Below are 27,996 nucleotides of genomic sequence, written 5' to 3'. Positions count from 1 at the left end.
AGTTATTTCAGATTGGAATCTATTAAACAAATGGTGCTACTATCTGCTATATGCAGGCTCAGCTTGTTTTACAATGAAGAGATAGTTTGCACAGATAAGGGCATTAAATAATGTCATCTGACAGTAGAATTATTTCAGAAATGGGGTTTTAAGTGTGAGGTGGGGGAAGAAATACTAGATATAAACTGCTTTAACTTGAATTAGGTTTTGTGATTATATAATTTGGGATCTTTTCCCATTCCTTTCTTTCAGGATGTAGTTTAATAAATGGTGTGTGTGTGTGTGGGGGGGGGACTATTCCTGATTTTAAAAAAGTGCACTACCTAATTTTTGAAATGTTATCAGAGATTCTGAGTATTAAAAACCAAAGGCCTCAAAACCCTGGAACTGTTTATAGACTTCCAGGAGACTGTTCCAGAGAAAGTGAGTTAAAAATTACAGCCTGACATTCTGATTCAGAAACTGAGGAAGGGGACAGCTATAGACCACATGTTTTGCATGCACAAAATCCTAGCTTCAGTTCTTACTGTCTCTAGTTAGCTGGGTCAGGAAAGACCCTTACCTAAGAGCTTGGAAAGCAGATGCTAGTTGGTATAGATCATATTGAGCTAAATGGATCAATGGTCTGACTCATACAAGACAGCTTCATAACCAATTAAGCAGGAGCACTTGAATTCATTTTCCATTGGCATCTTTTTAATTTCATGTACTCTGATTTAACTTATTTGTGTTTCGAGCTGTACAACATAATTAACAGCATCATCCTAGGCATAGTCACTCAGGAATAAGTCACAGTGATCTCAATGATTAAGTATATTTATGTACTGTAAACTTGGGGTGGAAGTAGTTGTTAACAGATTCAAGCATGGACTTGAGATGTTAATTATGTTAATTTGTGTTTCACACTTGACAGACACCAGAAGAAATAGAGAGATTGACAGTTGATGAAGAACTCAATGATATTGAAAGGGCTGTATATCTACTCAGGTATTTCTTCAGATAATGTTGCAGAGGGTTTTTTAATGTTACTTTTTATCTAAATGTTTCCATCTCCATTCTTCATGTGGTATTTTTAAGGTTTTGTTTTTTTAAAAAAAATAGGTTTGGAATAACACCATGGAAGAAAGTTTAAAATGTGTGATGGTAGCATTTTATTTATTAAATTTGTATAAGGCCCATCATGCACATAGTAGCATGAAGAAACGATGGGCATGCACAGATGCTTAGCTACTTTCTATTAAGTTGGCTACTTTCTACTATGGTCCTTCCCTCTGATGAGTTGGGCTGCTATTGTTTTTCTTTTTGAGGGTCACCAAATTGTGTGGTGGTATTAATAAGATTTCACATTGACTAACTCCATAGTACTGTACAACTTTATGTTTTAAAGGATTTGTTGTGTAGCACCTGAGAAATGCAGAGATGCAGATAACATTGACACAATCATATCTGGTACCCTTCCCCACCCGGTCTGCTTGAAATGCTTACTTAACAGATGTTTAACTGCCTTGAACATTAACTGTCCGAAACATGGGCTTCCTTTGACTTTCATGTAGATATCATCTTTGAAGGAGGTGCTGTTCTGAAAGATTTTCATTTAAACTTGCATTTTTATACAATGCTCACTAATTGAAGTGCCAGCTGTAAGCTTCTTTTCAGTTTGATCAGTTATTTTTAGAGTGCTCCAGAGCCATGTTTGTCTCATTCTTTAAAATGTGCTCTGCTAATATAATCTATTTGCCACTTTTTAAGCCAGCATTTTTATCTGCCACTTATGCTTCTGATAATAGTTCCTATCTGGCAATAGCCATCATCTTGCTCTGTTTTTTTTTTGTGTTTTATTTTTAAATTATCTCACTCACATGTGATTTGGAAGTACTTGCTTGAATTCACCATTTACCTTTTTCATTGTAATCAATAGTATACAGTTCATGCAGATATTGGGTTCCATAGCTGTGGGTGACCTTTGCGTTGTTTGGAGACATAAAATAATGTTGTACATGGCTACTACCTCCACCTCATGAATATTGTTCCTCCAGTCTGCAAACCACCTCATATTTAATCACTTGCCTGGTCAACTTAGATGAAAAGGAATTGTATACAGGAAAGCGAATGGACAGACAGAGGATGGATGGAACACTCCATTGCTGCTGCTCCAACCTCTCTTAGCAGGCTACAAACCTTTTAGGAGGCTAGTAACTTTGGGGGGCCTGTTTAAAAAGATATGGTAAATAATGAAAAATTCTTCTTATACCATAGTTTGTTATTTTTCAAATGGGAGCCACATCTCATTTCCTTGGGCAGCCAAAAGGAACTGACCTCCACACAATCCAATATTTATGTGTCTTGACTGGGTAAGCAGAGATTGGACCAATGTCTGCTCACCAATCACTGCAGTAGAGGCCACTCTGGTGGCTGTCATTGGTGATTCTATGCCTACCCTTAGCGTTTGCACAGTCTGATGATGCAAGGCAGGTTTCTGCCACTTTTTGGCCTCACATGAATAGAACACGTTGCAATCTGTCAAAAATGGAGAAAGAGAATAATGCAATTGTATTGGAAGGTTGCAGGCCTCAAATACTTTTTGAAACAAAAAAGTCTCATTACGATAAGACTTTATAATTGCTAAGATATGATATATTTAACAGTTCTTAAGAGTTTAAGAGGATTCTTAACTGGTTTTGTATTCTTCTTGACTCCCCCCCCCCACACTTTACTATACAGTGGCCCAGTTCACCTGTTATAGTATACTCTAGTTCATGGTTTACTATGAATGCGCTGAGTTGAGCTGTTTCTCCGCTCTTTGCTCACACTGGGGAGAAACAAACTATGACCTCTAGTTTAGTGTTACAACAGTTACGTCTGATCCTGTTTTGTTCCAACAAACCTTGGTCCCTGTTTTTATTGTAACGTTAAGCCAAAGGTCATGGTTTGTTTCTTCCTGGCATGAGCTGGGAAGAGGGCAGGGCAAAACCGGAGCAATTTGCTTGTGCACAGTAAACCATGGTTTATGGCTTATGACATGAGAATTAGGTCAATTTGTAGTCTCGTGTTGGTGGAACACAAATTCTTTCGACTGTTCCTTTCCTCTGGTTTGGCTTTTAATTGTTTTCTTCTTGAGACATATGGTGAAATAAATAGTGTCGAGTGTCATCAGTGTAGCAACACTAGCATGCTTTTCTTGTTTGGGTAGTCTAGTTGTTCCTTGGTGCATTCCCGCCGCCCCCCCCCCTGCCCCGGCCAGTGATGCCAACCTCAACTCCTAGTTTTTTCTGTACATTCAGTGGCACATAGAATACCTCTTCCTGATTGACCACACTTTTCAGAACAGGCTTTTCTGTAACAACTGCAACAAAATGGCTTGTGTTTTCCCCCCTATAGACTAGTTTTGTTTGTTTGCTTGTTGTTTTTTGTAATTCTATTTTCTTCCAGTTAGACATTTCTTGTCAAATTTCTGGCTGAACATCACCAGCATGCTGTTGGCTTGACTGATATGTGTTCTTTCTTTATTTTCCCCCCTGTATGATTCTCTCCTTGAATCTCTAGCATTATTACATCACTTTTGGACATTATTTCATTTTGGGCTGGTTCACACTGTTCCCCAGAACACAGGCCCTACTTGTAGTAGGGTGCAAGAATGAGCTTTGGGCAGACATTTCCTCCTTGCCTCTGTCTTACACATAGGCTTTTTAGAATCTTTTCTAGAATCATAGAATTGTAGAGTTGCAAGGGACTGCAAGGGTCATCCAGTCCAACCCCTTGCAATGCAGAAATCTTAGCTAAAGCATCTATGACAGACGACCATCCCACCTCTGCTTAAAAACCACCAAGGAAGCAGAGCCCACAACCTCCTGAGGGTGTCTGTTCCACTGTCAAACAGCTCTTGCTGTCAAGAAAGTTCTTCCTGATGTTTAGTTGGAATATCTTTTCTTGTAATTTGAAGCCATTGGTTTGAGTCCTATCCTCCAGAGCAGGAGAAAATAAGCTTTCTCCACATATTGTTGTATGCATGCAGGTCCTGCCCGTCTACTTTTCCGCTTTTTGCAGCACATAGATGACAGGACTACTATTGTAGAAATTTTTAGTTAATTGTACAGTGTGCAAATCTGCGAATTGACCCAGGGTGAACAGTTGCTGCCACTGTGTGCTGTATCAAATAGCAGAGCTTTCTCTTTCTTTCTTTCTTTCTTTCTTTCTTTCTTTCATTCTTTCTTTGCCTTGCAAGTGAAGCCTGCCTTATTTGGACATTTGACCTCCAAACTTTGCTAGTTTCCATTTTATTTTGAAATCTGAAGATTTTTGTGTGAAATGTGTAAAAATGAGTGTGCTTTCTGAATCTGGATTGTAGGGGAAAATGTGTTGAAGGTAACCTTTAAAAAAAAAAATTGTTGTGCCCCAGACAACATGGGAATAATGAGGTCATTTGACTTGATTGGTCAAACCATGGAACTTTATATTACTCTGATTTCATGTTTTGTACCAGAGAAATAGGAATAGCATTGAGATACTCAATGACCTGTTCATCCCAGGATTCCATCTCTGACAAAGCCACTTACTTGGTCACCTGTGCCAAGTAAGAATTGCTCCAAGGGATCAGGAGTTCTTACACAGCCACCAGTCAGCCTCATGGGTGTAGGCAGGGGGAGGCACCTGTCCCCCCCCCTAAATCAATGCAAATCAATGCAAATCTTAGGTTCTGCCCCCCTAACAAACGCCTGCCTTCCCAACAAAAATCCTGGCTACGCCCATGGTCCCCCCTTTCCCCTTGCACCTGGAAATACTTTTATTAGAAACAACACAGAAAGCATGCACAAGGTATACAAAATGTACAAAGAGACATACTCAATTGACAGCCAAAATGTTAAGGAAAATTAATTTGAAATATCCAAACTGGGGGGTTGGATGGAAGAGAGAAAAATCTTAAATGAAGATGAATCTGTAATAATAATAAAAAGCCAACTATTTCTAAAATATATTCCTGAGAGCATTGCAGACATTGTTTTACATTTTATTTATTAAATTTGTATACCGCCCTTCATCTGAAGATCACAGGGTGGTTCACAACATAAAAACGCAAAATACATAGTAAAGCAAACGGAAAAACAAACCAATAATACCCCTCTCTCAAACACATTTAAAAGGTCACTGAATGTTACTTAGCCAAAGAACTGGTTATAGAGAAATGTTTTCACCTGGTGCCTAAAGATAGGTAATGAACTTGCCCTGGGATATTTCAATTGGAATACTTTTTGCCCTATTCTTTTTGTGCCAAAATTTGGCAATCTTTCCCTAGTTTGCCCCAAAAGAAAGCGTTGTGCTTGTGTGTCCTGCCTTTGCAGTTTATTTGCACATGATCAACACATACCAAATTTTCTTGCAAGTTAAGGTGACTTCTGATTTTCCCATTTTTGTCCAGCACTTTGCTTGTCCTGCTTACTCTTTGCAGTTTCTCCTAGTTCATACTTATAGCTTACTACTATCCTTTTTGCCTTTTTTATTTAACCAATCAAAATATGGTCATAATAGTAGCTATACAGTGGAACCTCTGGTTAAGAACTTAATTTGTTCTGGAGGGCTGTTCTAAACCTGAAACGGTTCTTAACCTGAGGTACCACTTTAGCTAATGGGGCTTCCCACTGCCACCACCATTTCTGTTCTCATCCTGAAGCAAGGTTCTTAACCCGAAGTACTATTTCTGGGTTAGTGGAGTCTGTAACTGAAGCGTCTGTAACTCGAAGTGTCTGTAACCCGAGGTACCACTGTATATACTCAAAATGTTCTCACATACTCTTGTCATCCTTTCATCAACTCTGTGGGGTAAAGTAAAGGGTAAAGGGACCCCTGACCATTAGGTCCAGTCGTGGCCGACTCTGGGGTTGCGGCGCTCATCTCGCTTTATTGGCCGAGGGAGCCGGCATACAGCTTCTGGGTCATGTGGCCAGCATGATTAAGCCACTTCTGCTGAACCAGAGCAGCGCACGGAAATGCCGTTTACCTTCCCGCTGGAGCGGTACCTATTTATCTACTTGCACTTCGACGTGCTTTCGAACTGCTAGGTTGGCAGGAGGTATTATTATCCCCGTGCATAATACTAGGGATAGGAACGGGGACTGAAACGGAGATAATATTGGCAACTGAGGTGAGATTTGAATGTGGAACTTTCTGATTCATTGCTTAGTCACTGTGCTATACTAGTGCTGTACTTCATTTTAGGCTTTATTATCCGCCTCTGAAAAGCAGTTCAACATGCAATTGCATTCAGCCCTTATGATAACTAATGTTACAATGATATGAGCATGTGGTAAGGTAACATTCTAAATATCATTTCCCCCCCTGTATAGAAGTTCTTATAAGGGAAAGTACACCGACTATGATATTTTCCTGTTGTTCTTGAATTTGACTTCCGTTGCTTTTGCTTTGTTATCCTGTTCCATATGTATTTGGAAAAGCCACTTTAGCCTCTCAGACCACCTAATTAGAACATAAGCTCTAATAGGTCTTGCCTCTTGGGGCTTAGCTTCTGACTTGGGAGAGCCTCAGGACATTTCTTTTTGATGCTCAATACTCCTCCGCCTCCTTTATTGCATTCTCCCCTCCCCTTTAAAACCAAGGCCTTACACTTTCAAAGAATAACATAACCAATGGGTTATGCCTCCTGGGGTATTATGTATTCTTATTAAAGATTGGGGGAGAAATGTTTGCTGCTCATTATCCTTGTGAGGAGTCATTAGAGCTGCCACTCATGGTAAAAATGAAGAAGAATCTTAACGTGCGCATTTACCTAGTCATACATTTTATTGCCTAGGATCATGCCATTCATCTCATGTACCAAATAGTCCAAATATGTAAGCCAAATTTCTTCTCTCGACCCTTCAGTGAGGAAGGATCTTGTTCCTCATGCACTTTGAGGCTTTAGTTTGAAGAGAAAATGTGATCACCTGAGGGAAGCGGATGGGAGTGGGGATCTTGGCAAGGGAAGCCTTGTTACTCTTTCACAAAGGTAGCTTTCATGAATGGTTGTGTGTAACAGTGCTGTCAGGGTTTCTACAGCAATTACAGAGTATTCATCAAAAGCTGGAAAAGTATTACGTACAAGGGAAAGGATCCAGGAGAAGGGCACAAATGGAAAACAGGGACCAACTATTTCTGATAGCCAGCCTAGTTGCCCCAGAGTAAGACAATGGACAGAGGGTGCATTTCCTCTTTAAGAGGTGGCATTGAAACATGTACAATCTTGATGCTGAACCAAATGTGTTGAATGTAGAAGCACATATAGATATGCATTTATGGCAGAAATAGCACACGTGTTGCAAAATACCCACTGCAGCACTTCTGGAAGTTTGTTACGCTGGCTATCGAGCTGACAATATTTTTGTCCCTTGGGTCACCTTCTCGCAGATTCTAACAGATCCTGAGTTTTTAATAAGTCAGGGACCGCCTTTCATTTTAAACACCCGTGATATTTTATGTTTGTTGTAATTGTAACTTTTTGCACTGCAGATAAATTAATTATTACTTCAGAACAAATACACTTGAACCAGAGAAGGGGGAGGAGAGAGTGAAGGACCCATATGGATGCCATGTACACAATACTGAAAGTATTAGTTATGCTGTCATGCAGGCATGCAGATGAAATAGTTAGCTCTGGGAGAAAGAGCAGAGAAAATGTTGCTCGTACTGATGCAGCCGAGCTTTTGGATCAGGAAGCTTTGCACTGATATCAAGCAATGGATGAGTCACTGGCTCAGCGTTGCTTGTCCTGAAATTCCACTGATAATTGTAAACAGTAAAATCCTTCCTATTGTTTTCATTAAGTATCTGTTTCAAGATTATGGTGTGCAGTGAGATGTTGCTACTTCTTCCAGTTTAAGTAGTAGTGATGTGTGTGTGTCTCTGTGTGTGTGTGTACATACACACAAATGCACACATGGGACCTACAGCAAAATATTGCATTGTAAAGTGCTCGTGTTCAGGATGCCAGCCAGCCAGATTTTTCAGGATACTTCATTCTGCCATCACTGAGCCCTGGATTTCTGACCACACTCTTAAAAGACACTCAGTATTCTGTGGACATTGAGCATGCTCAGTTTGGATGTTTCTCCCACTCCCAGGGCCTTCTCACCCTAATTTTTAAAGATTACATCCCCATTTTGGCTACATGAGGCTTGACACTTGGCAAATGAGTTCATTATCATTGTGTATGGGATGCTTATGTATATATATATTGTATTTTGGACCATGAGAAGAAAAAACAAGTAGGGGAAATAATATATGGATAGATAAGAATAGAAAATTATTATGCATGTTGAGTATATCGTTTTTATATAGGTTTATTCTTATCTCCTCTTATTTGTGATTTACAGGTTGAAAACTGTTTTAGCAGCACATTAAGTACCCTTTTAATGTCACCCTCACTTGTGATGTGCTTAATTTTTTTTTTAAAAAACCATTTTGTTTAACATGTCTCTACTACTAGTCAAAAGGGACGCGGGTGGCGCTGTGAGTAAAAGCCTCAGCGCCTAGGGCTTGCCGATCGAAAGGTCGGCGGTTCGAATCCCCGCGGCGGGGTGCGCTCCCGTTGCTCGGTCCCAGCGCCTGCCAACCTAGCAGTTCGAAAGCACCCCCGGGTGCAAGTAGATAAATAGGGACCGCTTACTGGCGGGAAGGTAAACGGCGTTTCCGTGTGCTGTGCTGGCTCGCCAGATGCAGCTTTGTCATGCTGGCCACGTGACCCGGAAGTGTCTCCGGACAGCGCTGGCCCCCGGCCTCTAGAGTGAGATGAGCGCACAACCCCAGAGTCTGTCAAGACTGGCCCGTACGGGCAGGGGTACCTTTACCTTTACCTTTTTTACTACTAGTCAAACTATTTTTATATTTTTTTGTATATAATGTAAATTTAATAGGTTTTATGGTGGTCAGGGCAATACTTCCTTATTCTCCTGATATCTCTAAAATTTAAGATGCTGGGGGATAGCAATGAATGATAGGAGAAGGAGAACTCTGCTAGTACCTTTGGTTTTTGTATACCGTTGGACTGAACCACCAAGAGTATTATATTATCTTTTTTCATATATTTTTAAGTGTACAGTTCAGCTCTTGGGCATTCCTTAATGCTCATCCTTAACTGTTGCACTGTAGATGTTTTTGTACTGTGATTTTCTTTTCCAGCTGTGGAAGGAAGTTAATTCTCTTACTGGAAGTTTTACCAGCTGAGCCCTGTCCCTGTGTGTGTCATTAAGATACACATAAAGAAATAAAACACAGCAATCTTAATTTTGGAAAATGGTGAATTACAATAAAATGCAGTAAAACTGACAGTTAAGTTAGTAGGTGAAACCATTTTGTTGGCTGAGATCAGAATACTGGAATTTTAGGGTATGAAAGTGATGAGGAGCCCCGATCCAGAGAAAATTAGTTACACCAAGAGTTCCGCTGAAATCAAGGAAATGTTGGTAGTAACTCGCTTAAGTCTCACTGATTTCAACATTCTAGATTCAGGTAGGTGTTGGTCTGATGCAGTCGAAATAAATTAAATTAAAAAATTGTCCAGCAGCACCTTAGAGACCAGCTAAGTTTGTTCTGGGTATAAGCTTTCATGTGCATGCACACTTCTTCAGATACACCTGAAAAAATCAATTTTTATTGATTTCAACATGGCTTAGGCAAGGATCTGTTCCAGGATATGTATGTCTGTGTAAAAATGAAGTTCCAAAAATGATAAATTAGATATTTGTTTCATTAATTATTTGAGGGACGCGGGTGGTGCTGTGGGTTAAACCACAGAGCCTAGGAGTTGCCAATCAGAAGGTCGGCGGTTCGAATCCCCGCAACGGGGTGAGCTCCCGTTGCTCAGTCCCAGCTTCTGCCCACCTAGCAGTTCGAAAACACGTCAAAGTGCAAGTAGATAAATAGGTACCGCTTCGGTGGGAAGGTAAACGGCGTTTCCGTGTGCTGCTCTGGTTCGCCAGAAGCGACTTAGTCATGCTGGCCACCTCTGGCCAATAAAGCGAGATTAGCACCGCAACCCCAGAGTCGGCCACGACTGGACCTAACGGTCAGAGGTCCTTTTACCTTTACCTTTATGATCTACATATATGAAACCTTTCCAGTGGCTTAAATGAGACCTGGGCCTATTCAGTAAATAACCACTTACCACCATTTTTTCATTGCTGTGTTAATATAAGTGCAGCACTTTTTAAAAAGCTGAGTATGAATCAGCTGTGGCAAGAAAGCAAAGTCACCTTAAATGATTCATTCATGCTGTAAGAAAGCTGTCTCTGATCTATGGCTAACACCTAATAAAAAAGAAAACATGGCAGCTTAGCTTGATATGGTGTAGCTGTTACTTCTGAGAACCTGACCCTGGGCAATGGAGACAGTTCAAAAGGCTGAAATAATGTGGGTGGGGAAGGGATCCTAAACTTAACTAGTGATCCCATTATTTAGCTAAGGTCCAGAAAAGTGGCAACTCAGAGAATGGGAGGACAATAAGACATTAAAATGGTCCTGTCAGGTGGTATTTTGGGAAGAACCGAGAGAATGGTGCTCTTTGACTTTGTCAGAAGGTAGCAGACATTATCAACAGTTAATTTTTTGATAAATAAAAGCACACACATAGACATGAAATAGCTAATATTTGGAATAGGCTCAAAATATTCTGTAACTTGAACGTCTTCATTTGAGGAGAGCATGGAGCAGGGTGTGTGTATGTAGCCTGAGTAGGGGTGTGGCTTGGGAAAGAAGCCTGAAGAGTTTTTTGAGAGCTGAAGGGCCACATTCAGTCCCTGGTCCTGAGGTTTCTTAACCAATGTTTTTGAAAATCCTTAAAGAAGTTGCACCAGTTTACATCACTTTAAATTAAGATTTGAGTCATGAATATACATGTTTTCAGTGTTGAAGATTTAAATGAACAAATTGTCATTCCAAGAATGTGGATTGTGTGAAATTTTGTAAAGTTTGGCATGCAGGGAAGTACGGTGTGGTTGTTTCATCATAGTATTCATTTACATTAACCTCACTCATATTGAATGAACTACAGATCATTCCACTTTAGGCAGATTTTGTGATAATCATTTGTGAAGTAATCACATGGCAGCTTCACCAGCTACTACAGTTTGCTTGGATCTAGTCAACCCATATTTGTAAGATGACAAAGCAGTGCACATAAACTTTCTATCTTTGCACCATTCTACTGCACATAAGGGTGATGTGGAAAAAGTAAGATGTTGATAAAAGCAGATGCAAGTTTGCTGTATGTTGGTTTGTAAAATTATAGCACAATCTGTGCATGCTGTTAGATCAGCTTGTTGGATATAAAATGGTTTCTTAAAATTATTCCCTCACGGTGACATAAAATGTGCAATTTTGTGGATTGCACATTTATCTGAAATATGACACACACAGCAGTGATTTATTCATACTTTTGCCTCTGCTGTACGTCACACCTGAATCACAGTTTTCCCCATAACAGTATAAGCATGACAACTCAGGCCAAGCAATTTGAGGTAAACAAAGTGCACCATTAAAATGCATTGCCCTAGCTGGAGCATTCCCTTCTTTGAAGTGCTGACCCATCTTTAACGGAGTTGTCAGGTTTGCATCTGCAGACTATGTTCATGAAAGAGTCCCATGTGTACTTGAAAAGGCTCTGAGTCGCAGAGCTCTTGATTAGTGTGCATGAGTCCAACTGTAAATAGTTGCCAGCCTCTCATTCTTGTGTCCGTCTGTCATTCCACCCGGAGATCTCAAGCTGCTGCTTCTCCACTGGTGATGGTGGGGGTGGGCAGGGTGCCCACAGGCGTATGTGTGTGTGTGTTGTAAACTGCTTAGAGATTCTGTTTGCATTCAAGCAGTATGTAAATTTTGTACATTATCACAAACCTAGCCTACTCTAGATACGCTTTTCACATTGATCTGCAGACAGCTCCATTCATGATAGCATTTTATACCTCAGTGGAACTTTTGCAGGCAAAAACTGTAGGACATGAAGGAACACTAAATGTTACATTGTATTATCCAGCAGTGCTGCACCTCATGACCAAGATCCTCCTGTAATGTTTACCTGCAAGCAAATGCTGCAAGATTCCCCACAATGTTTATTAATAGATTCCTCAATGTAGGTTCTACCTCTTTTATTGCTTCTTGTACAGTGGGGCTGAGGGAATTGATGAATTAAGGTGGGGTGGGGGCTTTAATTATTACATTTCTTTTTTATTTTATTTTACAGCAAACTATAAAAGAAAGAAAAAGTGATGAAAGGAATAGATCATCAAAGTCTCATCAGGAGTTGAAGATAACCAAGGGGTATTAATTGCTATTCTCACATGGAACAGGAAGCAATAACATGAGAAGACCCTATAAGCAGGAAGCTTTTAGTTAAAGGCCTAGAAGCTTCATTAGTGTAGATCATATTACCCTATTGTATTATCAGCCGCCTTGTGGAGTAAGTAGGTTAAGGACCAGTGCCTGATTCAAGGTAACAATTGAGTGAGGATTTGAATTCTGACTTTCCTGGTCCAAGTCCATCACTATGTTTGCTATACAGTGGTACCTCGGGTTAAGAACTTAATTCATTCTAGAGGTGCGTTCTTAACCTGAAACTGTTCTCAACCCGAGGTACCACTTTAGCTAATGGGGCCTCTTGCTGCCGCTGCATGATTTCTGTTCTCATCCTGAAGCAAAGTTCTTAACCCAAGGTACTATTTCTGGGTTAGCGGAGTCTGTAACCTGAAGCATCTGTAACCTGAAGTGTCTGTAACCCGAGGTACCACTGTACTGGCTTTCAGAATGTTTAAAACATGAGATCTCCCTCCCTTACCTGTAGTTCAAAGGGGTACAATCCAGGAAGTTCTGCAGTGTGTGCTATTTTTTGCATGATTGAATCTTTAGAACTTTTCTGATTACGATTGTGTGTACATTCCAGGTACCCACTGTCCATGACCTTATCCTACATTAATTTAGTGGAAGGTCCAAGTAGAGTCTAAAAACTTAGAACTGTATCCACAATTAGGGTCCTTTCCTTTTTGAGGGCACCTGATAATGCAGAGAGAGACAAGTGCAAGTTGTAAACTTGTAGACTTTATCCTTACCTTCCCCTGAATATGGAGATCAAGAGGAGGGATGGTACATCCCTTTCCTTCCATTTAATGTGTGAAAAGGGCTTCTAGCTTCAAAGTCATGAGCGGAAGGATGAACACCCACACAAGCTTGTTGGTGATTTCCAATTACTTCTTCAGTAAGAAGGAAACAGCATGTCAGCTTGCCATTAAGGAAATGCTTTCCACTATTTCTAGTACCGTGTAGCTAAAGCTTTTCTAGACGGGAGATATATTTCCTTATGCTTATAGCATTTCTTTAATTTTAAGATTGTGAGTGGGGGAGTTTTCTGTTGGCAAACAGCAATTAAAGCTTGAACTTGGTGAAATAAACTCTGAAAAAGAAAGAAAGAGGTTACCGGCATACACTTGATTTGGCAATGTCTCAAAATAGCCATTTGTCTGAATTATTCCATTCTTGCTGGCAGTTCTTTCGTCAGGAAACAAAGGAATAAGAAACTTGGATTGAGCAAGCTGATCTTGGTAAACAAGGTTACTATGATACATAGCTACAGTAGCATGGAGCCAATTCTTGTTTTTATTTAATCATAGTTAAACAACAGTGGGCTAATCATGTTGACTATCTAATGATAAATTAAATAAACCATTGAAATGTAAGGACTCCCTTCTTTAAAACAGAAGTAGTAGGAAACCTGTGTAGAATTAGCCCATTAAATAATTCAGACACAAGCTTTGTGGCAGGAAAAGGCCAGTTTGTAACTAGATATCTTAATGAGAACAGCAGCAAATTAAACTAAGTGTATAGAGTGCGTTAGTTTTGGTTCCAGACAACTGAGACAGACAATGTAAGTAAGGTGAGATCTTTTGTTCTAAAGGTCTTCTAGCTGTCGAAGTGGGAGGTGGACTTTCCCAGCAAGGTGTGGAGAGTTGCCAGAGTGGCTTCAGATTTCTTTTATTTTTTTATTGACATGAACAACTTAAAAAACAACAACAATCAAAGCATAATAAAACATTAAAAGTTCATAACGGGTAAAAAAATAAAGAAGAAGAAGAAGCTTGCAAAAAGCCCAATTCCCAAAGCCTTGTGAATAGTAGTGGTGATATTAACATAAAAATAGTAACAACAACACCTTTTCACCTGTCTCTCTGAAAGAAGACACGTGATTCCGACAAATGGGCTTCCCAGGCTCTTGGGGCCACTATTGAGAAAGAAGGATGTTTTTTGACCTCCCTCAGTGTCTCACTTGGGCCAAGTCAGACAAACAGAAATGATGAGATTCTTCTTTTAGGCTTTGTGTTTTCACTACAGCACCATTAGTGCATACTATCATTTACAGCGTACAGTGGTACCGCAGGTTAAGAACTTAATTCGTTCTGGAGGTCTGTTCTTAATCTGAAACTGTTCTTAACCTGAAGCACCACTTTAGCTAATGGGGCCTCCTGCTGCTGCCGCGCCGCCAGAGCACGATTTCTGTTCTCATCCTGAAGCAAAGTTCTTAACCCGAGGTTATTATTTCTTTGTCCAGTATATGTAGATTGCAGTTTGGTGCTTGCAGGAGTATTATGGCATTGTGTAAACAAAGGGTGAAATGTGACTAGCACCTGCTTTCCATTGCTCAGAATGTTCTAAGATGCTTGTAGACTGATAATTTCTTAAGTGTTAGGTATGCCTGCTCAGATTGCCATGAACTCAAAAACTTATGTTGACCCCTGTATTGATCTCTGCTAGCCATAACAGACTGGGGATAAGTGGAATTAATGTAGGCAGCACAATGGGAAGGGGAAAAAAAAGATTATTGTGCAATTGCCCCATGCTAGCTGGAACTTTTTTCCTGGCACCTTTCACTGGTTTTCAGGTTGAAGCCCGGGAATTTCCTATCCACAGAAATGGGGGGGGGGGGGGACATATTTGGAGAAGCTCTGATAGAGCATGCAGTATTGGGCAAGATGGACTAATGGTCGTGTGTGTGTGTGTGTGCGTGTTTCTGCTTGCTCACATAAGCGCATGTCCCCCCCCCCAATATCTCAGATTCATATTTTCGTATAACAGACAACACATTTTTCTTCTGCATAAAATGTTTCCTTTATCAGATGAAATAAGACTGTACCTGTATTATTATTATTATTATTCATATGCATATCTTCTGTGGGTGTTTCTAATCTCTTTGTGTAGAGAATGTAAGCACAATCAGAAGTGGCAACTATGCCCAAAGCAATGTCAAACTTGTAACGTTGTAATCTCCTAAAATTTTGATAACAAAATGCTAACAACAGATTAGTAACAATTCACACTGGTTGAAAGTGATGTTATAACTCTGCTATCAGTACTGAAATTAGCAGTTGGGTTGCTGCCACAAAGGCAATGATATGTATCTGCAGTTTTTTTTTGTCTTGGCAACTAGTGCACTCTGGAGATGGAGAACTGAAAACCTGGAAGGGAAGTTGATGTTGACTAATCACTGATGCCATATGCTGAGTCTTCTCAGCTAATGAGTGAATGAATATTAGACATATCATGTCTTAAAGAATGTGGTTCTTGAATTCTAATAGGTGAAACAAAGAGGATAGTAGCAATGATTATTCAAAGAACGTGGTATCATTGAAGAGGTTGTACTTAAAGTACAGTAAACCCCAGCACGCCCAATTCAATTTCTGTAATAAAAATTACAGGCTGCTCCAATCTTTGTCAACTGGTGTAAGATTCCAGGGGTCTTGGCACTCTGCCAGGTTTGTGATTCCTTCAGAAATTAGGCACAGCAGACACTGCAGTGTCTTTATGAAATATGGTCTTTATGAAATATCTTTATCTAAGCAAAAAAGCCTCATAGCAATATATACACATCAGAGGGTAAGCTAAGGGTCTTAGTCATAACAGGGTGCTTGCTGGAGACTTCACATGATGTGATTCTCAGTTTTGTGAAAGTGTCCAACATATGTTCAACTCCTGGGCTACTGCAGTGGTTAGAAATTTGGTAGAGTGTCAGCCAGGGCATGGATATCATATACCATACTTTTCTGTGTATAAGATGAGCATTTTTTTATTAAAAAATCATGTCCAAAATTGGGTGTCTTCTTATACATGAATAGTGCATATTTGGAAGTTGGGATTGGTTTGTGTCACGAGCTGGAAATTGTCAAGCGGGTATTTGGCATGTTATTGGTGTCTGTGACCAGGGCTGTTGTTGACTGGCTGTCACTGCAGCTCTAGGGCGGGTGATTGGCGGCTTCTGGTGTTGTGGGGACAGACGATAGGTGGCATTTGTGACGTGTGCAAGTGGTAGCGTAGGTCAGGCGAGTGAGCGATTTTTGACAATTCCTGCTAAAAAAAGCTGAACAACTTTTGGCCACCCCCAAAAAGCTCAACAACTCAGGGCAATCTCCCCCCGCTTTCTTAATTTTACGTCCCCCAAAATTGGGGGCATCTTATACACGGGGGCATCACGGAAAAATAGTATGTTAAGTATGGTACAGTAGTATGTTAAGAATTGGAATGATGACCTAAGGAAGAGGAATTGTGGCGGGAGGAAAGAGAGATGCTTTAAAAGTGGTTGTGGGCTTTATCAAGCATTAGAGAGTAATATTTTACATACTTTCAGCAAAACATTTCCTTTGAAGACAGTAGGACACTCTGGATCCCTTGCCCTGCGTTTTACCTTTCATTTATTGTTCATTGCCACAAGAACATAAGCAGAGCCCTTCTGGATCAGAGTATCCATTTAGCTCAGCATTTCAATTGAAACACTACTCTGACCTGAAAACCAAAGCAGGCAAACAGTGAGCACAGTCATGCTTTTGATTTGTACAAGAGATTTCTTTTTTTAAGTACAGAAGGAGCCCATTGTGCTAATTTCAAAGCTGTTTCTTCAAAAGAAGTCTTCACCTGTTCTTGAAGTCTCTAGTTTTCCTTTGTAATATAGCCAGACATTTTCACACATTTGTGGTTTGACTTCCATAAGTATTCATATCCACATTACTGGTAGTTCTACAACCTGGCTATTAGTTTATGTTCCTGGATGAGCTTACACCACTTTTGGTTTAACCACTTGACCCTTTGTGGTGATCATTGTAGCCTCTATGTTGTTTTACAGTGGATGTGAATCACAGTAAGTGTTTTGTATAGGAAAAATCCATAATACGAATCAGTATGAGGCATTGTAGCTTGACACCATTGGTACAAACTGAATGGAACAAATAAATGTCCATATTTTGCTATTCTTGCCATTTGCATTTTGCAGTCACAAGTGATTGACCTGGTAGGAAGGAATTTGATTGTGTTTAATACTTTGTTCATAGCTATGTGAATTAAATAAACTAGATATGAAATGTACATTATGACTCAAATGCTTCTAGTTGTCCAAAAACTTTTCTGTTGTGTAATCTGCTGAATCACCATTAGCAAGCTACAGTGTCTGTGAATTTGAGCCTTTATTTGCAAAAAAACAAAAACAGAACCACTAGTTGCTGATATTATGGAGCAAAGCTAAGTTTTCATCAGTGTCAGATATCCAAAGGAAAGATATGCTTGCTTTATGCCATGACCTTCCTAATACCTTTTAGAATTTAATGAGAACTTATAAGCTGCTTCCTATATTAGTTTCCAAACCAGAGTAAGGAAACAGAAATATAGAGCTTGTTCCAGTTGAACATAGGCACAGTGCATGGATATATATGCAGAAGAGTCTAAGTGGCCTTATTCCTTGTATTCCTACCAATGTGAGAGTGTTAAGTTGAATAGCAGGGAAAAGGATTATTATACATGTGTTTTGTTTCCCATGAGTTACTTGTGCTCCAGAGCATAAAAACCTCCATATGTGTGTGCTATGCTTGTCCTTGACTGAATCTATAATATGGGGGGAAGCTCACTGCAATCTGGGCTTCCCAACACATATATCTCTTAACAGCGCAGACATTTATACTGATTTATAGTTATGATGGTTATTAGTGTGTTTGTGTACTTCTGTATTGCAGCTTATGTACTGTACCCCACCCAGACCTCTGATGAAGGCTGTACATATGATTACAAATATCTATGTATTTAACCCAAATACTATTTGGGCAAAATAACTTGGTGATGCATTTGTATACATTTCCCTTAATTAAAATTCACACTGTGTAGTATGTGTGTGTGTGTGTGTGACATCATATGCCTCATATCTGTATGCACTGTTAGTGTGTGAGCATCTACTCTTGGGTTTTGATTTATTTCTGCAGCAGAGTTCTTTTTACAGAAAATAATAATAATAATTTATTATTTGTACCCTGCCCATCTGGCTGGGTTCCCCCAGTTTCCCTGCACCTTCTACTTCTTTATAGCAGCAGCAGCAGCAGCAGCAGCAGCAGCAGCATTCCAGCTATCTCTTAGTGAAATTCCCATTATAGTCATACCTTGGGTTACAGATGCTTCAGGTTGCGTTTTTCCGGGTTACAGACCCGCTGAAACCCCGAAGTACCGGAACAGGTTTCAGCGGCTGTGCATGCAGAGAAGCGCTAAATCGCACTTTGCGCATGCTCAGAAGCGCCGAATCACAAGCCGTGCGTGCGCAGACGCGGTACTGAGGGTTGCAGACGCTGTGGGTTGTGAACGTGCCTCCCGCATGGATAACGTTTGCAGTCCGAGCGTCCACTGTACAGGAATAAACACCATTTGGCTCAGAGTCTTTATTATTTACAAAACTTTACATTGGTCATCAATAAAGAACAAAACAAATAAAGAAACATAATCTTTTCCTCCTTTTAGCCATCCGGCCAGAGACCTAATGCTGACTCATTCACATACTCATTTACACTGACCCCAACTTAGTTGATCTCATGCCCTGATAAGGACACCTGTTCCTGGGGAAATTTTCCGTTGCCTAGCAACTTGTTCAAGGCCATTTACAAGTTTTTTCTAGAATATTCCAACAGCCCTCCTGACTTGAAATTCTGCCTTGAACACCTAGTATTCTCCCCCCTCCTTTTATTCAGTAAGTCCCAGTTCCATAGTCAGCATTTGAAATTTTACAGCAGTCAAATGCTTTGTAAAAATATCTGTAGTCATAAATATCTGTGGAACAATACCTGAGCTTGAGCCACACTTTAAAAATGCAATATTTCACATGTGCATAGAGTATATCTAAGTGTTTTGATTTAGGTAGTATCTGGGTTAGCGGAGTCTGTAACCTGAAGTGTATGTAACCTGAAGCATATGTAACCCGAGGTACCGCTGTATGATGAATGGTTCCTTTAAGGTATCTTAAAACACGTTTCATTGCATTCCAATCTTGCTGTGTTGGCTTGGACATTTTTCTGCTAAGTATGTCAGTTGCATTTGATATGTCAGGCCTGGATATGTTTGCTAAATAAAGCAAACTTCCAATTACACTTCTGTATTTGTCAATATCCTCAAATTATTTTTCATCATCTTGCTTTTAATATTCTAGAGTCATTGGAGTAGCAACTGGATTACAATTCTCCATGCCATTTGACTCCAGCAGAGCCTGAATTTTACTACTTGGGCTAATCAGAAAAGAGCCTGATTCATCTCTGTCTATTTGCATGCCTAGGTAATTTGCCTGTAATCTGTTAGAAGTTAGATTTTTCTATTTTACCTTATCCAGTCAGCTGTTCCAACCAGTAAGAGCTCACAAGCTGGGTGGTTAATAAATAAAAAAGGAGAAGACAAACAAGCAAGTCAACATTATTCTAGAAAAGAACACAGTATGTATTACAGTGTTCCTTTACCCTTTGGGTCTGAACATGTTAAAGTACAGTCGTACCTTGGTTTTCGAACAGCTTAGTTCTCAAACGTTTTGGCTCCCGGTTTGCGAACTATTTTTGGAAGCTGAACGTCCAGTGGGGATTCTGCAGCTTCAAATTGGCTGCAGGAGCTTCCTGCAGCCAATCAGAAGCTGTGCTTTGGTTTCCAAACGTTTTGGAAGTTGAACGGACTTCCAGAACTGATTCTGTTTGACTTCCAAGGTACGACTGTATTGTAAATTGATCTTGATTTTCTTGTTTTATCTATTTGTACACCACTTTGTTGTTGTTGTTGATGATGATGATACAACAAAGTGGTGTACAATTTTTTATGAAATAAATAAAATCAGCTGGACTCCAACTTAGTCTATAGGAGTGGATCCCTTAGAACTTACCTCTAGAGATGATGGAAAGTTGACTGAAACCTCCAGCCATTATTGTTGAGAAGACAGTTCTGGATGAATTCTGTCTCTATTATATTTAACTGTCCAATCCCTGACCCACTGACCAAGTTTATATAGCACGTTAAACTTTAGTGAAATGTGCAGAAGCAAGAAGGAGTTGCCACGAGCCTTAGTTTTTTGTGGTCCCCCTCACTTTTCTCCTACAGCCAGAAAGAAGACTTCAGTAGGCTTTTGCTTTGCTGAATATTTCCTTCCTTTGTCCTGTGCATCACAGCTTGTGGTTTATAATAAATTCTGGTTAATTTAACAACCCACGGTTCAAAGTTTACTTGTTTTGAAACTGAGCTTCTTATATGCCCAGATGACAAAACAAGCTGAGATTTGGGGAAAGTGGTGTGTGTGTGTGTGTGTGTGTGTGTTGGGAAGCTGTTGAAGTCCTCTTCCTGGCTACCTGGTTGGAGGGTTGTGCTGGCTCCTTCCATACCATCTACATTTCACTGGATGCCAAGTTGCACCCTAGCCTGTTTTGTAATATAGGTTTAACAGTTGTTGATGTAGGTCTGACTGTATATAAATTTAAATCTCCCATTGGTCAGTGGGAAAGAAAATCAAGGGGTAGCCACTAACAAGTTGTGCCATCAGCCAAGATCTAACCATGGACGGAAGGAGTATTGGGTATGACACATGTGTGCTCCTCTCCTGTGCTGCCCATGACCCATCTATGTTTCTGCCCTGTTTTGCCTTGCATATATGTTTGGTGGTGGAGCCGCTCAGCCAGCAGAAAGACTCTGCTAGCATATCTGTAACTGTGGTGTCATATCTTGTATTCCTCTAGTGCAGGGTATCCCAAACTTCGGTCTCCAGCTGGTTTTGGACTACAGTTCCCACCATCCCTGACCACTGGTCCTGTTAGGGATGATGGGAGTGATAGTCCAAAAACAGCTGGAGACCTAAGTCTGGGAAATGCTGCAAGTGTATTGGGGCTTCTGCCAAATGCTAAAACCTTGATCAGTGGTTCTTGAGAATCTGTACCTCATGTCATGCACTTGGCTGATTAAATTATTGTTTCTTTGCATATGAGTAGAAACAATAGTTCTGAAGCAAAAATTATACTTTCTTTTTAGGACTTCTGAGTAGACTTGGCAAGAATTGTTTGAGCCCTAACAAAGATGATTGATTGGTTGTGCCCATGTTTTGGAAGAAAATAGGTTTTTAAAGTTGGTATTGGTCACGGGGACTTGCTTGATGCTAAAGACAGTTTCCTAAATATATCTTGAGTTGGAGGATCACGGTTAATATGCACACTTGAGTTGCATGAAATCTGTAATTTGCATATCTTTCTCATGAATATGCAAGTTCCTGTTCTGTGAACGCCTTGTACTAATTCTATCTCACTCTGATAATAGTAACCTTTAATTGTGAAAAGCTTTCAGTAACTCATGGAAATTTTTACTATGTGGGTCAGAATATTGAGTGCTAATAATTCGTGGTGAATTTGGGCTCCATTTTATCTTGAGGTTTCTTATTTAAGTAAGTCACATATTTAAATGTATCTTTTAAATCACAAGGGATTAGGAGCTTGCTTTTTATATTTTATCTATAACAATAGTGAACTGAATCCTTATGAAGTCTGAATGGCCCTATCCATCAACAAGAGGGAGGTGTCAGCATAAGAGGGAGGTATCAAAGGTTTGCAGAAGTACAAAAAACCACATGCACAACTTTTTAGAAAAAGGCCCAAAGTGGTGGAGGATGTGAAAGACAGCTCAGTGAGGACTGACCATGCTTAGTGGGCTTAAGACGGTAGTGAAATGGAGTATCCTGCAAAAGGCAATGAACATTTATTGCTGAACAGGAGCACTCCAAACCACAGCATTTTGTTGCCGTTCCTACGTGTATTAACTCAACATAAATATTAAAACCTTGACAGATTGAACTCTGTAGCTAAATGTGACTCTGGTTATTATGATTTGTGGAATTGTTGTATTTTAAATTGATTTTATCTTATATTTCTGCATTGTTTATCCTTTTTTGTACACCATTTTGGAATTTCTTCATATGTTAAAGCAGTTTATATATATTTTAACACAAATAATCATACTGTTGTTGTCAGGATTCCAATGAGCTTTCAGTTTGTTCAAAAGTTATTTGGAAGACTGCAAAGAATATATATTGCCCCCAGCCATGTGAAATGACTTTTTGATATACTGTGGAGAGTCTTGTCATTTTTATCCTTTGTCCCACTATGTTTCATGATGCACAGCTTGAACGGATTAGGGCCCACTGAATTCAACTGGAGTTGCTCCCAAGTAATTTAAGAACTGCAGCCTTACTATTTCTGAGGCACAACATCCCAAACTGTTAATGGATCTGCTTATCCACTTAGTAATGGTGATAAGAAAGCTTTCTAAATATGTTTCTGAAGGCAAGGCATTGAGATAAGCTCATATTCAGAGTTTGCATCAGTTATTATCTTGAAGTCTATTTGAGCAGAACGCTCTGCCTTGACTTCAGAAACATAGTGCTAGAGCAGGATCCTCCAGCTTCTGCAACCTTCAACATGCTCTAGACCAGCTAGAAAAGTTGAGCTTTGTGGATATTTGGAGGATAAAGCACCCACTTGAAAGAGAGGGAACCTTCTTTTCTGAAGCTAAAATGACATGGACCCGAATTGACCAAATTTGGATAACTAGAGGAATGGCGCCAAAGATAAAAAAAGTGGAAATCTGCCCAAAAACCTGCTCCGACCATAATGCAATAAGGATGGACATGAATTTAACAACAACTGGTACCTTCAGATGGAGGATGAATGACACCTTGTTTAGGGATGAGGAATTTTGCAAGAAGGCTATGAAAACCTTGAAAGACTATTTTGAAATCAACATGAGGACCAACGTAGAGAAAAGAATAATCTGGGACGCAAGTAAGGCCGTCATGAGAGGATTTTTGATACAACAGAATGTAATCAAAAAGAAAAGCCAGAATGAGAAGAAAGAAAGAATTTTGGAAAAAATAAGAGAAGGAGAGAAGAAATTAAGATCAAAACCAAAATCACAGGACATACTGAAAGAAATTAAATTATATCAGACACAATATATGGAGCTGACAAATCAAGAAATAGAATGGAAAATTAAGCAAATGAGACAAAAGACTTTTGAATCAGCTGATAAATGTGGGAAATTGCTGGCTTGGCAAATAAAGAAGAGACAAAAATTAAATACGGTTACACATTTAGAAGTGGAAGGAAGGAATATTTATAAACCAACAGAAATTAGAGATTGCTTCCAGAAATACTTTAGTCATCTATATAAACAAGGTCCTCAGAGTGATGTAGAAATAGAATCGTTTTTGGAAAAAAATGGACTGAGAAAAATTTCACAGAAAAATAAAGAAATTTTGAATCAGAAAATAACAGAACAAGAAATAGAAGGTGCCATTCAAAATATGACATTGGGCAAATCTCCAGGACCGGACGGACTAACTTCCAGATACTATAAGACTTTGAAGGAGGGGTTACTACAGCCTTTGTTGGAAGTATGCAATGAGATTTTGGAGGGAAAAAAGGCACCCGATACGTGGAAAGAAGCATATATCACCCTTATACCGAAGATAGAGACGGAAAAGACCCAACTTAAAAACTACCGCCCTATCTCCTTATTAAATGTGGATTACAAAATTTTTGCTGACATTTTAGCAAAAAGGTTGAAAATAGTGTTGATGGAGGAGATTCATAGAGATCAGGCAGGCTTTCTACCGAAAAGACATTTATCAGACAATGTAAGGAATATAATAGACATTTTGGAAATGCTAGAAGTGAACATTAACACTAAAGCAGTCTTGATATTTGTGGATGCCGAGAAAGCCTTCGACAACATTTCTTGGAATTTTATGATGAAGAACCTTCGGGGAATGGGGGTAGGCAAAGGGTTTGAAAATGGTATAGGTGCGATATATTCAGAACAAAAAGCAAAACTTATTGTAAATAACGTGGTTACAGATGAACTAAAGATAGAAAAAGGGACACGTCAGGGGTGCCCAATCTCTCCATTGCTTTTTATATCGGTCCTGGAGGTGCTGTTAAATATGATTAGGAAGGACCAGTTGGTTAAAGGTGTACAGGTCGGAGCGAAACATTATAAACTGAAAGCATTTGCAGATGACCTGGTACTTACTTTGCAAGAGCCTGAATCTAGTACAAAGAAAGTTTTAGAATTAATTCAAGATTTTGGTCAGGTTGCAGGATTTAAGCTGAACAAATTAAAAACGAAAGTATTGGGGAAAAACCTAACATCAGTGGAAAAAGAAAGGTTTCAGAATGAGACGGGGTTAACGGTGGTTAAGAAAGTGAAATACCTGGGTGTTAATATGACTTCAAAAAATTTGAATTTATTTAAAGATAATTATGAGAAATGTTGGAGTGAAGTCAAAAGAGATCTAGAAATTTGGTCAAACATGAAGCTTTCCTTGTTGGGCCGAATAGCAGTTATTAAGATGAATGTGTTGCCTAGAATGTTGTTTTTGTTTCAAACTTTGCAAATATTGGACAAGATGGACTGTTTCAAGAAGTGGCAGAAAGACATATCTAAATTTATCTGGCAGGGCAAAAAGCCCAGAATAAAATTTAAGATTTTAACTGATGCAAAAGATAGAGGGGGGTTTGCCCTGCCGGATTTAAAACTTTACTATGAATCAGCAGCTTTCTGCTGGTTGAAAGAATGGCTGCTTCTTGAGAACACTGACATTTTGGATTTGGAAGGGTATAACAATATGTTTGGGTGGCATGCATATCTTTGGTACGACAAGGTTAAAGCGCATAAAGGGTTCAAAAACCATATTGTTAGGAAAGCATTATATAATGTCTGGATTAGATATAAAGATCTGTTGGAAAGTAAAACTCCAAGGTGGCTGTCACCAATGGAGGCCAAGGCCATCAAAAAATCTAATATGGAGGCTAAATGGCCAAGATATGGAGAAATTTTGGAACAAGAAGGGGACAGATGGAAACTGCAAAGTTTTGAAAAATTAGAAGGGAAAGTGAGAGATTGGCTTCATTATCATCAAATAATGGAAGTGTTTAAAACAGATAGAAAAATTGGCTTCCAGGTGGGGAAATCAAAGTTAGAAACTGAATTGTTAGAACCCAGTACTAAGAATTTGTCAAGAATGTATAGTTTGCTGTTGGAATGGAACACACAAGATGAAATGGTTAAGTCTGCAATGATTAAGTGGGCACAGGACATTGGTCATAATATTTTGTTTGCTGACTGGGAAAGGTTGTGGACCACAGGTATGAAATTTACGGCGTGTAATGCCTTAAGAGAGAATATTATGAAAATGATATATAGATGGTACATGACCCCAGTCAAGCTTGCAAAAATTTACCATTTGCCCGACAACAAATGCTGGAAATGTAAAGAAATTGAAGGAACATTCTTTCACCTTTGGTGGACGTGCCCAAAGATCAAGGCCTTCTGGGAAATGATCTATAATGAAATGAAGAAAGTACTTAGGTACACCTTCTCTAAGAAACCAGAGGCCTTCCTCCTGGGCATTGTCGGCCAATTGGTGTTAAAGAAAGATAGAACATTTTTTATGTACGCTACAACAGCAGCAAGAATACTCATCGCAAAGCACTGGAAGACGCAAGAACTACCCACCGTGGAAGAATGGCAACTGAAGGTGATTGATTATATGGGACTGGCGGAAATGACGAGCAGAATCCGTGACCAGGGAAAAGATACGGCGCAGGAAGATTGGAAAAAGTTTAAAGAGTATCTTAAAAAATATTGTAAGATAATTGAAGTTTAGAAAAATGTTGGATTGGATATTAAGGGGTTAAAAGCAGCAAGGGATAATTAGAAGAAAACAACTGATATTGAAATTACTTTAAGAATAGGGAAAAGATTTGCTGAAAATTGAGTATGAAATTAGAATACAGAAAGGGAAGGTATGAGGAAGTCGCGAAAGTAAGCTTAAAGAAAGTTACAATTGAGCTTATATGTGTTTTATTTTTTGTATTTCTATGTTATGTTCTTTTTTCTTGTTTTTGTTTTTCTTTTTTCTGTTTTTTTGTTATGATGTTTGTTAAAATTCTAATAAAAATTTAATTTAAAAAAAAAAATAGAAAAGTTGAGCTTTGTATTTATTGGGTGTGATCTATTCGTGTGTGTGTGTGTGTGTGTGTGTGTGTGTGTGTAGTGGAGGAATCAATAACGTACATGTAGATCTCACAGCCTACTCCTTTACAGACCAGTAGTAGAAGTATACCCATGACTACTGGATTGTTCTGTCTAGGAGGTTTTTGCATTTGTTACTCACTGAATTACCTCTCACCATGGAAATAGCTGGAGCAGAACTTGTCCAACTGTGCAGATCTTCCTACTGGAATCAAAGAGTGTAGATATTGTGCAGTCTTGTATATAACAGCACAAAAGGTATCACCCAACTCTGCCATTCCGTTAGCAGAGCAAATTTCCACTTCAACAATGCAAAGTTAACTTGGTAACCCCCACTCAAGTTGCAATAAGACATACAAGCAAGGCAGACATTCCCATAATATATACAAGCACTCTAGGACTATAGTTCAGTCTTTTTCACAGGCTCCATCAACAGCCTTAAGGGAGCCCCAAGGTTGGTAAAAGTTATTTAGGGGGCTTGGCACCCACCCTCCAAAATGCCTAAGAGGACAGACTGTAGTCTTGTGGCCACAGGATACTGACTTAGTGTTGCCATTGGGGTTTTTTTGTATTTGGTGGGGTGATAACAAACTAACTGGGTGGAAGCGGGAATGGGATGAAGCAGTGAAATCCTGAGCAACAGCATTGAGCACTGCAACATTTTGTTGCAGGACCTGCTTGTTTGTAATCTAGTATCACTATATATACCTTAGCTTCTATAGAAAAAATTTGAAAATGTAGAAATGATTTTCCCTCCATGAAAACCTTAGCATTGTGAAGTTTGTTCACACAGTGGCAGAATAGTTAAGTTGACTTTAAGTTTTGGGAGAGCTTTCCTGTGATTAGTGCTTTTAATAAAATGACAGTTTCTAGACAATGCTGAATTTGCAGCAACCCCTGATTGAAATAAAAAGTGTGTGTGTGTATTTTGATGCATCTTACAGTGTTAAAACTGCTGGAGTAACCACAATATGATAGATGGTTTTAATTCAGAATCGCTAAAGAGCAGAGGATCACCAATTCTGCTATTTCAGTAGAAATAAAAGAAAAATCTTCCACAGTTGGAAAATTACAGCTTGTGTAGGTGTTAAAAACCCTCTGCTTCTCATTTTAAATTGACAGCAAGCCAGCCACTTGGAGCCTTTTTTTTTTTTAAAAAAAGGAAAGGCCTCATTTTTCTTTAGAATTGCATATCATCACACCACTTTTTTGCGTTAACATTCAGTTTACACAAATGCTGGCTTCCTCTTTGTGCCAAAATGAACGAATCTCTTCCCATCCCCCCGCCACATCATTTTATTGGTTAAGTTCATGGAAAAGGATTCACATATATGTGTTTATTATAGTATAGCATGTTAATGTGTGATGAGGATTTTTTAAAAAGCAGGATTAATATGAAAAAGATTTATCTAGTACAGAATTAAAAACTTCCCATAAAGACAAATCTTGGAAGCAATTCAAAACTTGGCTATAGTTTGAGAGACTGACACTGTGTACTTAACATTTCCATCTGGACCCTTTTATTTTTTTAAATATGTGTGAATTTATTAACAGAAACATGAACATGTGAAAGTGCCTTATACTGAGTCAGATAGTTAGTGCATCTGGGCATACTGTCTTCAAGGTCTC

The 27,996-nt window shown here is 39.3% G+C and overlaps 1 protein-coding gene across 4 annotated transcripts in view; it reads left to right on the top strand.

The window, feature by feature from the left end:
* The window catches only part of PPP4R4 (protein phosphatase 4 regulatory subunit 4), an 84,097-nt gene that overhangs the window by 1,097 nt on the left and 55,004 nt on the right, over nt 1-27,996 (top strand). For all 4 annotated transcript variants that reach the window (XR_013391879.1, XM_028716894.2, XM_028716873.2 and 1 more), the window contains exon 2: nt 914-987. Coding sequence is in view for 3 of the 4 variants with exons in the window: in XM_028716894.2 (XP_028572727.2) it covers nt 914-987 (74 nt within the window). In the remaining variant the exon portion in view is untranslated. The remainder of the gene's footprint in view (nt 1-913; nt 988-27,996) is intronic.

Source organism: Podarcis muralis, chromosome 1 (genome assembly GCF_964188315.1).
Source record: "Podarcis muralis chromosome 1, rPodMur119.hap1.1, whole genome shotgun sequence".
NCBI classification, from domain to species: domain Eukaryota; kingdom Metazoa; phylum Chordata; class Lepidosauria; order Squamata; family Lacertidae; genus Podarcis; species Podarcis muralis.
This window is presented reverse-complemented; position numbering and strand designations above follow the sequence as displayed.